Source organism: Polypterus senegalus, chromosome 2 (genome assembly GCF_016835505.1).
Source record: "Polypterus senegalus isolate Bchr_013 chromosome 2, ASM1683550v1, whole genome shotgun sequence".
NCBI lineage: Eukaryota > Metazoa > Chordata > Cladistia > Polypteriformes > Polypteridae > Polypterus > Polypterus senegalus.
In genome coordinates this window covers 192,647,096-192,664,749 of record NC_053155.1, presented here as the reverse complement: position 1 = coordinate 192,664,749, position 17,654 = coordinate 192,647,096, and the positions used below count along the sequence as shown (strand labels likewise).

Genomic DNA, 17,654 nt, shown 5'->3' with positions numbered 1-17,654 from the left:
CGAACCAGAACTTGTTCAAATATTATAGTCTCCACTGCAAGCCACTGGCTCCTTGCAGGAGCTACAACAGGCCTATAAACATGACCCTGCTTTCTCTCAGCTGCTGATTTGCATTCATACAGGAAGGCCCTCAGAGAAGGTGTTTCCATGCTACAGAATACTGGCTGAGCTGCACTGTTGGAATGAATTTTGTTAAGCCTGTTGGAATCATACAGTAATTCCTAGCTACTTCTGATCATTCATCCTGACCATGGCTCATGAAGGATATTTGGAAACTGTGGAAGTTTAACAGCTTTTTTGCGATCTGGAGTGGTGGCCTGGGATAGATAAGGATGTTGAACATCTTGTTGGTGACTGCATGCCTTGTAAGTCGGAAGACTGGTTCTCCTATTCCAACCATCTACAGCCTATAGTGTGCCCAGATTGGCCTTAGGAACTGTGACGATGTGGGTTCTGGCTCCACACTCCCTTTGATGTTGGAAGCACTTGAACCCAACACCGTCGATAATGTTGCCGAATGAGCTAGTCAATGGAGGCAAATTAAGCATCTGAGCAAGGGGATAGGTAGAAAGTGCAAAAGTGCTTTTATTTAAAATAGTCAACAAAAACAAAGTTCATAAATAGTGCAGTTCTTCAAATTCATTAAATAAATAATCCATAAAAAGAACGTGGAGTAAAACCAATAAATAAACACAACAATCCTTTAAAAACGAAGGTTAAAATCTTCTCCTGGAAGCAGTCTTTAAAACAACAAACAAATCCGGTGCTTTTCTGTATGCGTCTCACCTGCTTATCCCGTATGGGCCAAGCAGCAGGCAAGACGCTCTCTACAGCTGCCCTCCTCAAACACACGCAAGACTGGAGACCTCCCGATCCCTGGCTTCGGTTTGGCTCTCATCCCAGCCTCGAGACTTGGACTCCTTGGTCTCCAGGACGCTCACACCAAGGACTGCCACTCCAAGCCTCCCGACTTCCGCTGCCTTTCTGCGGCCTTCTGCGGCTCGTCGCTTTCACCTTGGTCACTCCCGCTACCTGCTCGCTCAGCGGGAGCGACATCAACACAAACACGTGGGTGTCGGCCTAACACCCAGCTTCCATGCAGCTGTCCACGGCTCATTCGCGCGCCGTCCGCTCGCTCTTCGCGGCTCTCTCCCTCTCACCGACCTGCTTCCTCTCCTGCTCCCGGTAACCTCCGTCCTCTCCTTTCCTTTCTCTCTCCGATCGTTTCTTTCTCTGTTCGATCGTTTCCTTTCCACCTCTCCGAACGTTTCTTTCTTCCCGATCGTTTCTTACACTACCCCACAACCGACTCGCGTCTTTTAAAACGTGAGGGGCCATCACAGCTGCAGCATTAGCCACGGGAGCAATCACGAATGTGGGCAGTTCCTCACCTGTGCACACGGTGAGAAACGCCCACATCGACGACGCCGCGCTGCTCTAACAACGCCCCCTCACGAAGCCGCCTCGGGTGCGATGATTATTTATTTAAAATCAATGGCCTTTTCTCCACGAGCTGTGGACCCATAACACCACAGGAACACCTGCAGCTGCATAAATGTGGGGAGTTCCACATCACACCAATGCTTTGTCATTGTGGTCTAAAGTTTGTACTCCAAGTGTTGTCTATAGGGTTTGTTACAACACGTAAAGAGAATGATTTTTTGGATTCTCTGTTTGCCCACTGGGTTCTTCACTCTGCAATCACCACTGACAATGGACCCCAGTCCGTATCATCAGAGTTCTCTTATTTCCTAGCCACCTGGATCATTCATCACATTCAGGAAGTTCTGCATCAACCCCAGGCAATGGGGGAGTAGAAATACTGAACCAGACTTCATTAATGGCATCCAAGCTCACTTGGTTGAGCTGTTCAGCTACTTCTAGATCATTTATGGCCTTAGGTTTCACACAATTCCTCAATGTCTCAGCAAAATACAGCCTTCAAAGACCAGGAAAGATGAAGTCACACCCTAATCAGAAGCATAGGGTGAGAGTTCCAAAATTCATGGCCCTTGAGTGGTTAAGAGTTTGTTGTCTCCACTGTGACCACAAACTGCAGTCTTTCTGGTCCTCACCTTTACAGTTTCCTGAGCAACTTGGCCCTGTGACTTTCTGCCTTTCTGATCACGATGCCACACAAGTAACCTCTGAAAACTGTCCCCATCAGTCAATACAGAGATAGAGAGTAATTTAGACCTGGACTGCCTAGAGGCCGTGTGCTCACTCCCCTTCAGCTCTGTCATACCTTAGGCTACAGCAAGCACCTGCACCTTGTCCTCGACTTGTTACAAATCGGTCTCAACCAGACTAACTATGGGACCATGTCACTTTTAACAGTAAAAATAATCCCTCTGAATGATTACAATAAAAGAGATGGCTGTTGTAGTTCTCTTGCTCCTGCATTGCATTTTATGATATTTTGGGGAGGCAACAAGTTTTTATTTGGGGGGGGGTTTGATTGTTACATCTGTAGAGCCTTGCAACAGTGCCACGTTTTATGCTGTCATTTCCATGCATTAGTTATGTTTTTCAAAAAATGGAGACACTGTGTCAAGTAAAGAGCTGTTGCACGTTCATTTTGGATATATATATATATATATATATATATATATATACACAGTGATCCCTCGCTATATCACGCTTCGACTTTCACGGCTTCACTCTATCGCGATTTTTCTCTCATACACACTTACGTCACTACGCATGCACTTTCTGAGAACTTTTATTTAAGCCCTACGATGGCACCTAAACGTGCTGCTATCTCTAAGCCTTCTGACAATAAAACTAAGCGCCGGAGGAAGATGCTTACTATCCAGGAGAAGGTGAAACTCTTGGATATGATTAAAGATGGCAATACCCTACAAAAGCCTCCTCACGCATATGAAAAGACAGCGCCAGCAACTGTCTATCAAGATGTTCTTCAGCCGCGCACCCAGATACCCACTGCCTACTCCTAGTACTCCTTCAGCGGAAGAAGACAACAACGCACCTGCTGAAGATACTGCACCACCTCTGAAGACTCTCCTACTGAGGTCATGCCTTCATAGGTTAGCGGTTGTGTGTAAGAACTGTGTGTTTGTGTGCAATTAAATGTACAGTACAATAGTCTACTATATAAAAGCGTTCGGGATTGTCCTTCCGCACCCGTGAGTGCAAAGCGTAGCGGTATTCCGCTTATTACAGACTTACTACTTGCGGCATGAGGTACGAAGCGACGCGATGTGAGCAGAGTTCTGGTGCTCTCATCGTTTCCTTGCTTTTGTGCGTGATGCGCTGGATAAATAGACAAAATTATGTCTCTGGAAATAATTAATGTTGATGGAGTACAAATGCCTCACTGCGTAGTAAATATCAGGGGAGATGGTGCTTGCTTATTCTCATCTATAGCTTATTTAGTGCATGAAACTGTCTTTAGTGGTACAGATTCGGGCTGACATTGTACGAATCCTACTTCGCGAAAATTCATTTATCACGGTAGAGTCTGGAACGGATTAACCGTGATAAACGAGGGTTCACTGTGTATATATATATATATATATATATATATATATATATTGTGACAGTAGGGGGCACTGTTGCTCCCTTGAACCCTCAGGTACCACACCAAACACCAGGTAAAAGTCCAATAATTATTATTTATTTTGATAATAATGTGCATCAAGCACCCTCCACTCCACACTATTCATTAAATAATCAATACAATAATAATCAATCCTCCAGCTCCCAGACACTTAGCCACCCTTCCTCCCAGTTCAGCACACTCGTCTGGGTTTCCCATCGTCCTTTTATATCTCCTGACCCGGAAGTGAATCCACCATACAGTCCATGAGTTTCTCTATCACTTCCGGGTCAGATACAAAGTCCTTTTCTTCACCCCAGAAGCACGTCATTCCTACTGCTCATGTGACCAGGACGTACTTCCGGGTTATAGGGTACATAGCACTCCCCAAGCCTCCCTACAGCGACTCCTGGTGATCCCCATGGTATCCAGCAAGGCTGTTTATAAAAACTCCAAGGTCCATGATGCTCTGCTGGAACCCGGGGCATCTCCACGTTGCAGGGAGGACTCCCTCTGGCGGCCTGGGTGTATTGGCCGGGATAAATGGCCGGCCATGGACCACAATAAATAAATAAATAAATATATATATATATACATATACACACATACAGTGCATCCAGAAAGTATTCATAGCGCATCACTTTTTCCACATTTTGTTATGTTACAGCCTTATTCCAAAATGGATTAAATTAATTTTTTTAATCAGAATTCTACACACAACACCCATAATGAAAATTTGAAAAAAAGTTTACTTGAGGTTATTGCAAATTTATTAAAAATAAAAAAATGAGAAAGCACATGTACATAAGTATTCACAGCCTTTGCCATGAAGCTCATAATTGAGCTCAGGTGCATCCTGTTTCCCCTGATCATCCTTGAGATGTTTCTTCAGCTTAATTGGAGTCCACCTGTGGTAAATTCAGTTGATTGCACATGATCTGGAAAGGCAAACACCTGTCTATATAAGGTCCCACAGCTGACAGTTCATGTCAGAGCACAAACCAAGCATGAAGTCAAAGGAATTGTCTGTAGACATCTGAGACAGGGTTGTCTCGAATTACAAATCTGGGGAAGGTTACAGAAAAATTTCTGCTGCTTTGAAGGTTCCAATGAGCACAGTGGCCTCCCTCATCCGTAAGTGGAAGAAGTTTGAAACCACTAGGACTCTTCCTAGAGTCATCTAAACTGAGCGATCCGGGGAGAAGGGTCTTAGTCATGGAGGTGACAAAGAACCCGATGGTCACTCTGTCAGAGCTCCAGAGGTCCTTTGTGGAGAAAGGAGAACCTTCCAGAAGGACAACCATCTCTGCAGCAATCCACCAATCAGGCCTATATGGTAGAGTGGCCAGACAGAAACCACTCCTTAATAAAAGGCACATGGCAGTCCACCAGGAGTTTTCCAAAAGGCACCTGAAGGACTCTCAGACCATGAGAAACAAAATTCTCTGGTCTGATGAGACAAAGATTGAACTCTTTGGTGTGAATGCCAGGCATCATGTTTGGAGGAAACCAGGCACCGCTCATTACCAGGCCAATAACATCCCTACAGTGAAGCATGGTGGTGGCAGCATCATGCTGTGGGGATGTTTTTCAGCAGCAGGAACTGGGAGACTAGTCAGGATAAAGGGAAAGATGACTGCAGCAGTGTACAGAGACATCCTGGATGAAAACCTGCTCCAGAGCACTCTTGACCTCAGACTGGGGCGACGGTTCATCTTTCAGCAAGACAACTACCATAAGCACACAGCCACAATATCAAAGGAGTGGCTTCAGGACAACTCTGTGAATGTCCTTGAGTGGCCCAGCCAGAGCCCAGACTTGAATCCGACTGAACATCTCTGGAGAGACCTTAAAATGGCTGTGTACCAACGCTTCCCATCCAACCTGATGGAGCTTGAGAGGTGCTGCAAAGAGGAATGGGCGAAACTGGCCAAGGATTGGTGTGCCAAGCTTGTGGCATCATATTCAAAAAGACTTGTGGCTGTAATTGCTGCCAAAGGTGCATCGGCAAAGTATTGAGCAGAGGCCATGAATGCTTATGTACATGTGATTTCTCAGTTTTTAACAAATTTGCAAAAACCTCAAGTAAACTTTTTTCACGTTGTCATTATGGAGTGTTGTGTGTAGAATTCTGAAGAAGAAAATGAATTTAATCCATTTTGAAATAAGTCTGTAACATAACAAAATGTGGAGAAAGTGATGCGCTGTGAATACTTTCCGGATATATATATAAGGTATACCACAATAGACAACACAGTCTTTAGTACTTTCTCCAGAGGTGAAATAAAAACACAACAAAACATAATTGAACTGCAAGGATGCAAACTTTAAGTCTCCAAATAGATTAATAGATCATATTGTACATGAAAATTACAAATAAGAATGGATGCATGACACATAAACATGTAAGAAATTTGGAGACTATACAAAAATATTGTTAAATAAAACACCTGTGGAAAATCCCTTCACGATCAAAAGTGGAACGTGCAGAAACAAAAATGACCTTTTGAACCTTCTGAAGACCCACTTCTTCCCCAGTAACAACTCATTTATTGGCTCATGCATAACTAGAGATTGAAAGTTAAAGAAAAGATAGTGAAAACATTATCAAGTAGAAAATATGCCTCACATTTGTGCATATTCAAAGTGTTTCAAGAAACTGAAGATTAATTCACTGTTGTATTTTCATAAATAGTTGATGAAAAACTGGAAGTACTGAATTTGTGGCTTAACAACCAATGAATGAAGAGAAAAATGGGTCTTTGATTCGGAAGCTCATTTCTGTTAAACATTTACATTTTTTTGTGTAGCATACCATTTTATCCAAAGCAACTTACAAAACAGGCTAACAATTGAGTACCATCAGACTGTTTAGGAACAAGTATTACAGGACAAGGTTACAAAAATAGTTGAAGTGAAGATATCAGAAAAAAGAACACACAAGTGAGTTACAATTCCTAAATAATAAAACCTAATATACAGTACGTTAGAAAGAAATTAATTGAACACAAGAGTCTTCAAATGCTTCTTAAACACATTGATGGGAGTCAGAATCAGGAATGGAGGTGGTCAGCTTGTTCTAGCAAGGAAATCTACATCTAGGTAATCTGGATTGAAAGTTGATAGCATACAGAGGTGGCATCACCAGACACCTCCTCTCAACAGCAGACCTGAGAGGTTGAAAAGAAGCATAGGACCTCACAAGAGTCTCCATATATAAAGGTGCAGATCCATTGACTACTCTGTAGGCAGTTATCAAGTATTTGAACGTCATATATGCCGCTGCAGGGAGCTAATGAGGAGAGGAGTGCCATGTGCCTGTCTCAGCTGTTTGAGCACTAGACATCCCTCTGTATTTTGAATCATCTGCAGCAGCCTGGTGACACATTCCAGTACTCCTGCCAGCAGTGAGTTGCAGTGGTCCAGATATAACAAGATCAAAGCCTGGACCAGGAGTTGGGCTGATCTTGCAGATATTGCACAGAGAGAATCTGTAAGACAAAGAGAACGTAGCAACATGGTCCTTCAAGGACAGCTGGTCATCAACCACCATCCTACAGTTGTATACGTACCGAACAAAGATGGGGTGCTGAACCGACAGGCCAGATGGAATGACAAGAAGTATGGAAGTATGTAGCGATATCAGTGAGACATGCAAAGATTCTAGCTGGTACCATGTGGTCCTCTGGAGGGAGTGAAAGGTATAGCTATGTATCATCAGCCAAGCCCTGATAAAAGAAGCCAAGGGATGAAATGATGGGGCCCAGTGAGGAAGTACACAGGTAGATGAGGGTAGTGTCCATCACTGATACATGTGGCACCACTGTACTTGTCTGATGCACCCTTGACATCTCAACATGCAAAAACACATGGCAGGATCTTTCCAATATGTGGGACTCAAAGCACCTAAGGACAGTCCCAGTGATATCAGCAAAGGTCAGACAGCATGGCAAGGAGGATCTGATGGTTGACTGTGTCAAAGGCAGAGGAGAGACCTAGCAGGATGAGGACAAATGACATGTTGGTAGCTCTAGCCTGGTGTAATGAATTGACAATGGTAAGTACAGCTGTCTCAGTGAAATTGTCTTTCCTGAAGCCTGACTGATTAGTGCAGTCCTGTTGTGTATGAGCAAATTTTCTGAAAATGGTTAATGAAGCAATATTTTAGCCCAAATTCACATTTTAGATGTTGACAGCTATTGTTCAGTGTTGATCTCCATTGAAACTTATTCTGTCAGTAGTTTTGTTACCTTCTTTTTCCATAGAAGCATGAGTTTAACATATTTTGTTGGCAATAAATAAATAAAAAAAAAAAAGTAACAAATAAAACAACTATTATTTTTGGGTGGAGTATTTCTGTACTGCTCTGCGCTCTGTCATCTCCAAACAATGCATGTCACCTGTTGGCTAACCTTTGCCACATGGAGGCTCCATATGTGGCATCGTCAAGATGAGCACCAACATGGATCACATGTTTACCAGCAGCTCCACAGTAAATAAAACTACCAGTCCAGGCTTCAGCAGTGGTTCCCAGAACCCAGGTATCCAAGATTTACTTTGTTTTCATTTTGAACCATCAAGGAGATCTATATTTTGATTTGTTTTTGTCTGACACCTCTACACAGACTAATATTCCTGGATAAGCTATCCAGAAGTTCTGGACTCCTTACAACATGTTTCCCATGGTAAGGTCATCATCCTAAATGGGAACTAAATTATTAATATGCATTTGTTGCATTTTCTGTTTGCTACCTTAGATGTTAGATTTTGAAGAATATCTATAATTAAATTTTTTTTTGATTTATAAGCAAACACTTACTTGAACCTCCAAGGAGATGTTGTGTAAAATCTATTTTATGTGACAAGTGTTGATCACCTAGTTAGTTAGGCATCCTGCTGAAATCACTGGATATTAGAAGCAGCTGTGGGACATACTAGGCTACTATGTGTAATTAGGTTGATTAAATCCAATTAAACAGATTATTTTAATCCCACCCGTGAAATCTTTGTTGAACCTGTGGTAGTATGCTCTTCTCTTTCAACTGGGTTTAAACATACACTTTCACAATGACAGAGGGGGCCACTTTAAAATTGATATAAATATCTCAATGGTTTGTGAAATCATCTTAAGTAATTCATAGTCAAAAATGTATAAGTATGTATGCTCTCAAACTGGCGATTAAGAAACCATTTATTTGTTATCTTTACAAGTGACCAAAAGTTTTCTTTGTACCACGACAAATTTGAAAGTCAGTCTGTGAGTGCCACAGCAATGAACACCTGAGACACTCTAGGGCTGGTGGGAAATCAGCATAGCTCCTTCAGGCTGACAGCTCCCTCCTGTTAAAAGTGGGAATTTGCTGCTTTAAATAAAGAGCAGGAACAGTAGAAGCTTCTTTATGGGTCTGTTCTTCCAAATAATGCTCTAAACAGATGGCTCTTCAGCTTTAAAGGGACAATGTTCCTCCTAAAAGTTAATCCAGGGCTCAGGATGGTATGTAAAGGGTGCTCCTTGATAGTGCTATGGTGAATGTAAGGTAGTATGAGGAAGAAAGTTCATTTTCTGTAGAACCAGAGAAAGACACAGAAAGAGGAATGGGATTTGACCAATGAGAATGCTTGGTAGAAGTTTGGGAGTTAGGAAAGTGAGGAAGCCACCCTATTTACAAATAGTAATCAAAGACATGTAAAGGCAGGCTCTGTGGAGCTGGAGGATTTTCTTTGCCTTGTCATTTCTCTTTTACAGCATTTCATGTTATCCCTATAATCATCCCTCCCCTGTTGTGTGTTATTCAATAAATATACCTTTTTCATAAATCCTTGGTGGTCTTGGCATTACTTCAGGTTTGGAGGGATGCCAGGCATTGCACGCCTGTTGCATTACAAAGACATGCCCACTAAGATTTGAAAAGGGAAAGCAGGGCCCCACAGATATAACAAAGCAGCATTAGAAATGGCCACAATACAGTGTCACTAGCAGAAGACTTTTTGTTACTGTCTATTATTTAAAAATGTGTACTGATTCCAACCTGAATGATTTAAAATGTATGCATAAGTACACAAAGTTTCAAGTCTCTTTTAAATATTTCTATAAAAACATAGTTAACACTATGTATTAAACTAGGATGTCGAATCTAGGTTTGCAGAAATGAATTTACACGACAGGATTGACAAGGACATTTAAGGCAGGAAATTGCCACTGGCGTTGAAAATGACCTACAGTACCTTAGGAGCTGAGAGATGGTAGGACAAAGATGGATGAAAAAAATCCATGCTAAATCTGAAGGGCTTTCAAAAGAGTCAATGAACACTGAAGTGAGAACACCAGCTCTCCAAACAGTGCCTGAGATTGAAAGAACTCATTGTCTCTGATGACCTGATGCATGGAGCCACAGATTTATAAATCGGTCAACTGTTGCAAAAATTCCCAGACCTAAAAGTCAGACATGTTTACAGCATGCGAAACAGATCAGATTTCCTTACTTGGGACGGCTAATTCTAATATTGCTTAAAAGAGATTTTAAAATAAAAAAGCACTGCAGTTTAGTTCAAACAAAAGCGGGAAAATTACTAATCACAAAAATACTGCAAAGCGTTTTGGCAAATTTCGCTAAGATTTGGCATTATGGAGTTATATGAAGTCTTTTTAACTTTGTTGACAGCAGGCCCTTTTTCTTTCTTATTCTTTTTTTGTTCATTTCAACAACTACCACTAGTCCGATCCTCAAGGATCTGCACTTGTTTGCTTGCTGCTCCGTGTTAAAACTACATAAAGGAGTGAGGATTTTCTACCTGAGGCTGCTTTGTAAATTGAGCAGCACACAATGAAATAGGGAGATCTTCTTTTTTCCTTTTCATAGCAAAGAGAGAAACAACAGGCTAGCAAATGCGACTGAGAATCCAAGCCCCCTCCCAACCCCCTAGCCCATTTTTTTCACGTCTGTGGGATGAGATCAGACCCTTGCCGCCGCCCAGAGCCACACTGGCAGAACAGCTGGATTGAACTAACAACACAGAGGCGGCCAAGGCTGACTGACGACACTCACAGTGCTGCAGTCTGCACTATAATCCCCTTTGATCACTAAAGCTGGGGTCACTGCAAGGTCAGCACTGACAGGCGGCTGTCCAACCCAAGGACAGACAGGGAGAAATTTATTAGATAGCAAGCATTTCATTTGCTCATCTTTGTGTTTTTTCTCTTTCTTTGTCTGTCTCTCCTCTATCTTCCCCCACACAAGGCACATCTGCATATGGTGGGAGAACAGCATGAATTATTTTGCATTCTAGTAGCTCTTCCTGGCTTTTAAGCAGTCAGCAGCATATAAGGATGCTGGGCTGGAAAGAGATTGAGCTAACGCCATAAGTAGCCAGCACGCAAAGCTGTGTGGTAACTAAGCATCTTACAGCCTGTACCTTACTGAGCCCTGACAAAAACTGATGGGATTAGCAGCACATTGGGTTCCATGTGTAGGAAGCAGCACAGACATAACACTTAGCCTTAAAGAACATGTAGCATTTCTCGTGTGTGGTTTCCCTTAAACATACTGTACCTGTTATGCACCTAAATCAAGTGTATAGGAAAGGCCTTTACTCATGATATTATTTATTGTATAATTCAATAAAGATATGAATTGGGAATTACCATATCTTGGTGCCTTTCAATAGAAAATCCCTTTTTCAATTAAAGCTTCTTTGCCATTGTCCTAAAACTTTAAAGATCCTGTTGTAGCAGGACTCTGTTTCAGATGTGCTTAAACAGGTGGACATTATGATGCCCTATTCCATTCTCTGCTCCCCTTTCTCTGTCATGGATGAGCTCAGTTGAGGCTGTTCACAGGTTACCATTAAGAGGCTGAATGATGATGTCTCTTTTCTATTGTTATGAAGAAGGAAGATTGAATGAGGTGGTGAACTCAGAAGATAAACCATCTGGGTGGACAGGATAAAACAGAGACAAATGGGCCTAGCAGGTATAAATTCCTAAAGGGGAGAGGATATGGTGAGCAAACAAAAAACCTGTGTTGAAAAGTGAACGTGCTCTAGATATACAAGTAAGAATGCCATACAATGATTTCTACTTGGAAGTATATTTCTGCTTCCTCTATTCAAAAGAAACAAACAATGCCTCGGAGTCATAGCAGAACAGGGGCTAAGTCAGAGAAAGGCAGGAAGTTTGAAATAATAGAAGCCAGATAGAAGACCAAAAGACTAGGCAAAAATCAAGGTCAAGAAACCAAATAAAGGTACTTTCACAATGTTGTTCTATAATCCCCTCTAATTTAAACTAAAAATGCTTTTGAATTTAAAGAGATGCCAGGAACAAGTGAGCTGCCATATTTCATAGGCTAGGAATAATGATTCAATATGTCATGTGATCATCATATACTGATATCATAATATATCATGATAGTAAACACATATATAGCCACACATAGAAAGTTACAAAAGGGTACCAAGTTTCTAAAAACAGAACACAAAATGTAAGTTATTGCTTTATGGTAAGATGGCAAAAAGAGAGCAACTTTCAAAAAAATGCACAAAACATCTTGGCTAGAGTTTAGTAGAAGCCAGATAGGTGACTCTCAAGTCAGCTGGAAGAAGGCTTTTGGAACTTATTGGCCTTCAGTCTAAACAACATGTATGGCATAAGCCACACACTGCATACTATCAAAACATATAGCATGGTGGTAGCTGTATCATGCTGTTGGGTTGCTTCTCTGATGCAGAACCAGGAAGGCTTGTGAGGGCAAAGGGCAAATGAATACAGCAAGATAAAAGAAAATCCTGGAGGAAAATTGAGGCAGTCTGTAAGAAACCTGTGTCTTGGGAAAACGTTAGCTTTCTACCAAGACAAAAACCCCAAAAATAAAATCAATGCTACCCAGGAATGGCTTAAATACAGTATATTATATTACAATTACTTATTTGGCTGATGTCTTTTATCAAGACAACTTACCACATTTGAGTTATACTGTACGTATTTACATGTTTTTTGTTTTTCCAGTTGGAGTAGATGGTGACACAGTGGCAGGTTTTGATGTCTAAAGCCTTAACTACTACAAGACACTGCTTGATAAAAACGACAATGTCAATGTCCTAGAGTAGCAGAGTCAAAGTCCACATTTTAATCCAAATGAGGATTTGTGACTGAACTTGAAAAAGGCTGGTCAGTCATGTTTGCCATGCAACCTGAAAAAGCCTGGACAGTTTAGCTTATAAGAATGGAGAAAAATGGCCATGTCTAGATGTGCAAAGCTGATAGAGGCTTGTCCACACAGACAGAAGACGGCCATGGCTGCCAAAGATACATCTACTAAATGCTGACTTAAAGGGGGTGAATAATTACGCTGATTTATGTTTCATATTTGTATTAAGTTTAGACCACTTTGCTGAGAAAAATTTTTACTCTGATATTAAAGTGTCTTTTTTATGGGTCATTATCAGAAAAGACAAATGAAATGATTCAATGTTGTACAAGAAAATGTGAGAACCTCCAAGGGGGTGAATATAAGGGAGTACCAAAAAATAACCAGTGTGACAGATAGAGGGCGCTATCGTCCTCTTGAACCCTCAGACAATACGTTAGACACCAGGTAAAAGTCCAATAATACGACTTTTTATTAATCAACAGTGCACAAAACAACCTCCTCTCCACAATACTCATATAATTACACAATACTCAATAACAATAAACCAATCCACCACTCCCAGACGCGTTGCCACCCTTCCACCCAGCTCAGCTCAACCCTCTGGGTGTCCCACAATTCTTTACAGTCCTTGACTCAGAAGTGTTTCGCTCTATCTGTCCATGTGGTTGGGTCAGATAAAAACTCCTTTTTCTTCAACTCGGAAGCATGTAATTTCCTCTGTCCACGTGACTAGGACGCACTTCCGGGTTGTAGGGAAAATACTCCTTGTTCCTCCCTGCAGCGTCCTCTAGCGGCCCCCATGGTATCCAGCAGGGCTGTGGATAAAAACTCCATTGTCCAGGATTCCTTGCTGGCTTTCGGGGAACCGCCATGCTGCAGGGAGGTCTCCATCTGGCGGTCTGGGGGTATTCGCCGGGATGAACGACTGGCCATATATCACACCAGATTTGATAAAAATATATATATATTTTAATACTTTTTACTTAATAATAATAATACTAATAATAATAATAATACATTTTATTTATATAGTGCCTTTCCCATGCTCAAAGCACTTAGAGAATTTAAAAAATAATGGCAGGGGATACAATATATAGCATTGTACAAATCAGATAAATAAATAAAGAAGATTAAGACAGTAAATTCCGAGAAAAAACCTAACAGAGAACACAATTGATGGTCTAGCACACACATACAGGTTACATGAGCATCTTGACAGAGAGGTAAACTGAGAGAAGGGTAATAAAGTCAGGTAGAGCTAAAAGCCTTCCTGAACAGATGAGTTTTGAGTTGTTTTTTAAAAGAATTCATGGAGTCAGCTGATCTGATTAATTTCGGTAAGTCATTCCAGAGTCTGGGCGCTATACAGCTGAAGGCCCTGTCACCCATGGAGTGTAGATTAGTGTGGGGCACAGCAAGATTGCCAGAATCAGAGGACCTTAGTGGGTGGGCAGGCACACAGTGATGGAGAAGGTTTGGCGCAAGCTCATTTAAGGCTTTGTAGATTATTAGTAGGATTTTATATTCAATTCTGTAAGACACAGGGAGCCAGTGAAGGCAGAGCAGGATGGGTGTTATGTACTCGCTGCTGCTGGTTCAAGTAAGGACTCTTACAGCCAAGATTTGAATAAGCTGGAGCTGAGATATAAGATTAGAAGGGGCACCTGCCAGTAGGGAATTACAATAATCAATGTGGGATGTAATAAAAGCATGGACAAGTTTCTCAGCATTAGAACAGGAGAGGAAGGAGCAAACACGAGATATGTTATGGAGGTGAAAGTAAGAAAGTTTCTTAATGTGATTTATGTGGGCTGAATAAGAAAGGGAGGAATCAAAAATGACACCAAAATTCTTTGCAGTAGAGGCAGGTCTGATGAGATCACCTCCAAGATTGACTGAAACTTTACTCTCCTTCAAAGTACTCTCCATGTGAATGAATGCACTTGTCCCAACGGTTTTTCCCACTGGTGGACACATTTTTGGAACTGACAAAGAGGAATGTTGTCCAATGCCGGCAGCGATTTTTCTTTGGCTTCCGCCATGGTACAAAAACACTTTCCTCTGATTTCTTTTTTCATACGCGGGAACAAGAAAAAGTCACACGGAGTAAGATCAAGTGACATTTCCCCTCGTTTGAAACACGAAAACCACTCATCACAAAGAATAGCGAGTCTATGTTAAATTTTGTTTTGTCTTGGGGAAAACTGCTACTGAAACTATAGTGATGCTTGAAACTGCTTTTAAAGAGGAAGCTTTAAGTAAAACACAGGTCTATGAGTGGTTTTCATGTTTCAAATGATGGAAAATGTCACTTGATCTTGCTCCTTGCAGCTTTTTCTTGTTCCAGCATATGAAAAAAGAACTCAAAGGAAAACGATTTTGTACCGTGGAGTAAGTCGAAGAAACATTGCTGCAGGCATTGGACAATGTTAATCTTCAGTAATTCCAAAAATGTTTCCGCCAGTGGGAAAACCGTTGGGACAAATGCATTCATTCACATGGAGAGTACTTTGAAGGAGACTAAAGTTTCAGTAAGTAAAAATGATTAAAACTATCTTTTTCCAATTCCGGTTATTTTTGGGTACTCCCTCATATATTTATAGGCAATGTATGTAGTGGAGAGTGAAACAGGCAAGTTTCCTTTTGCATAGTTTCATAAAATTGATACTAAATTTTATTTTGCAAACACCTTAACGTGTTTTGGTAACTATAATGAAAAGAACATTGCTCTTAAGAGTTTTAAAAAACTGAACCCTCTTTTGGACCCATATGCTTTATTTCTCAGAAAAGGATCCAAATGAAAATAAACAGGTAAAATTGTCCGAAATTCAACATGGCTAACCACAACCCACAATGAAACAAAAAGGTACTCTTAAACAAAAGCAGCAATTCAGTGAGGCAACGAAATCATTAAACAAATCAGTTGAGTAGAAAATGATGTACCTGCATTCTCAGATGAGATTTTTCTTTGGCTGGTGCAAAACTTTGTGCACTGTGATAAAGACTTCCTCTTAATAGCCCCAAAGAATTCCTACTGCCTGATGGGAACTGTCACCCCCACTTTGGCACTGCCACAAGGTTGTAGGTGAGATGAAAATATAAGGAGAAAGAACCCTTGGTGAAATTTTTGAAATGGCATACAACCTATACTTTTAGATGAACCAATGGCAACAGCCATTCAAAGTTTACTGAAAATCAGTGCATGTGATCATTGTGTCATTTGGTTAGCAAACAAAAAGACAAACATATTACAATTTTATGTATGCAGAAGCAATTTTTCTATCTTAACAGTTTTTCATGGAATGTTATTCAACAGGACAAGACTATGGGGTACAGAGAAAGTTTAATTCATCTTATTCTACACTCATACTGTCATTTGGAGACCTTACTGGTTGCATCCCTGATTTTAATACTTGCAGCTGAACAGTTTTTAAAAATCCATGGAGGCAAATAAAATATAGAATGTTTATTAAAAGTAAAAAAAAAAATATAAATGAATGCTATATTTTTAATCCCATTTGAAAATTAACCTCTAACATAAAAAAATTATTATATTAATAATTAATTAAATTTTGTAATCTGGAACATTAAAGGTCTCAATCATGAAGTCAAGAGGAAATAAATTCTCTCATATCTCAGCTCTTTGAGATCATATGTAGTACTTTTGCAGGAGACTCATTAATTAGTAAGGATCAACGTAGGCTGAAAGGAAATTGGGTGGGCCAAGTCTATCTATTTCTCAATAGTAAGAAGACTAGAAAAATTGAATTTTTGACAAACAAAGCAATGATTTTTGCCAGCAGGGAGATAATGTTGGATCCTGATGGGCACTATATTATGGTGATTGAAAAAAACTGAACAAAACTATATTAATTCTGATGAATATATACACCAAGGCTGAATTATGAAGAATTCATGGATATAGTTCTTGCATTAATTCCCACCTGGGTTTCTTAAAAGGTAGTAATAGATTTTAAAGATATATTAAACTCTGTTGTAGATAAATCCTTTACAACTGCTACTCTCTCAGTTTTCTTTGCATCATCTGTTTCTTGAGGCGATGACAAGAGACCTCCACCTAGGTCTACCTCCTGCTGCTGCTTTTGGGTGCTGTTTTGAGAGTGAGCCTTTTGCGCCTCAGTTCTTTAACTATTGCCCTACACCAGATCTCTTTAGGTCACCCTCTGTTTTTTTCCTGGGGTGTCCATCAAAGAGCTGTTCTTGATAATGAGTTGGAAGGCATACAGCATACATGTCCCAGCCAACTCCAGATATGCTTCTGGACTGCCTCTGCCATTGGAGCCATCCTCATCTTGTTTAGCAGTTCTTCTTTGGAGATGGTGTTTGGCCAAAAGATCTTCAGGATATACCACAGACATTTGGTCTGGATCACCTCCAAGTGGTCTTCCAGCAGTCAGGGCCATACAAAATAATGCTGAGGATATTGTTCTTGAAGATTCTGAGCTTTGTGTGGACAATGAGGCTAGTAGATATCCAAATGGACTTGGGCAATATGAAAGATTAGTTGGATTTGCTGATTTTGGTATTAACCCCTTTCTTCGAGTTGCTTTCTGTTGCCATCTTACTGCTTAGGGAGATAAATTCCTCTACATACTCCTGTGGCTTGTTATGTACTGTGATTGGGAGGGTGGTTATGGTGCTCCTCCTTAAAACCTGCATCTTCTTGTTGTTGACCCTGAGTCCAATGATGCTGGGTATTTCATTGAGGTCCTCTGCCTTTTGTTGGATGCCTTAGTATCTGTTTGACAGTAGCTCCAGGTCATCTGTACAGTCTAGATCCATTAAGAAAGAGGTCAGGGTCCATTGAATGCCCTGTCCCTTTTCCTGGGTTATGCTCTGCATGATTCAGTTGATGGCCAAGGAGAACAGTATTGGTGACAGGACACATCCTTGTTTGATCCCAGTGCTCACACTGAATGGCTCTC

General features: G+C 40.9%; 1 protein-coding gene across 4 annotated transcripts in view; it reads right to left on the bottom strand.

Moving 5' to 3' along the window:
- Positions 1 to 17,654, bottom strand: part of si:dkey-100n23.5 (cyclic AMP receptor 3) — a 676,569-nt gene that overhangs the window by 79,519 nt on the left and 579,396 nt on the right. The window contains exon 12 of one of the 4 annotated variants that reach the window (XM_039745093.1): positions 15,659 to 15,776. The exons of the other annotated variants lie outside the window; for them this stretch is intronic. Coding sequence (XP_039601027.1) covers positions 15,740 to 15,776 — 37 coding nt within the window. The 3' untranslated portion in view covers positions 15,659 to 15,739. Of the gene's footprint in view, positions 1 to 15,658; positions 15,777 to 17,654 lie in introns of those variants that run through there. 4 annotated transcript variants of the gene reach the window in all.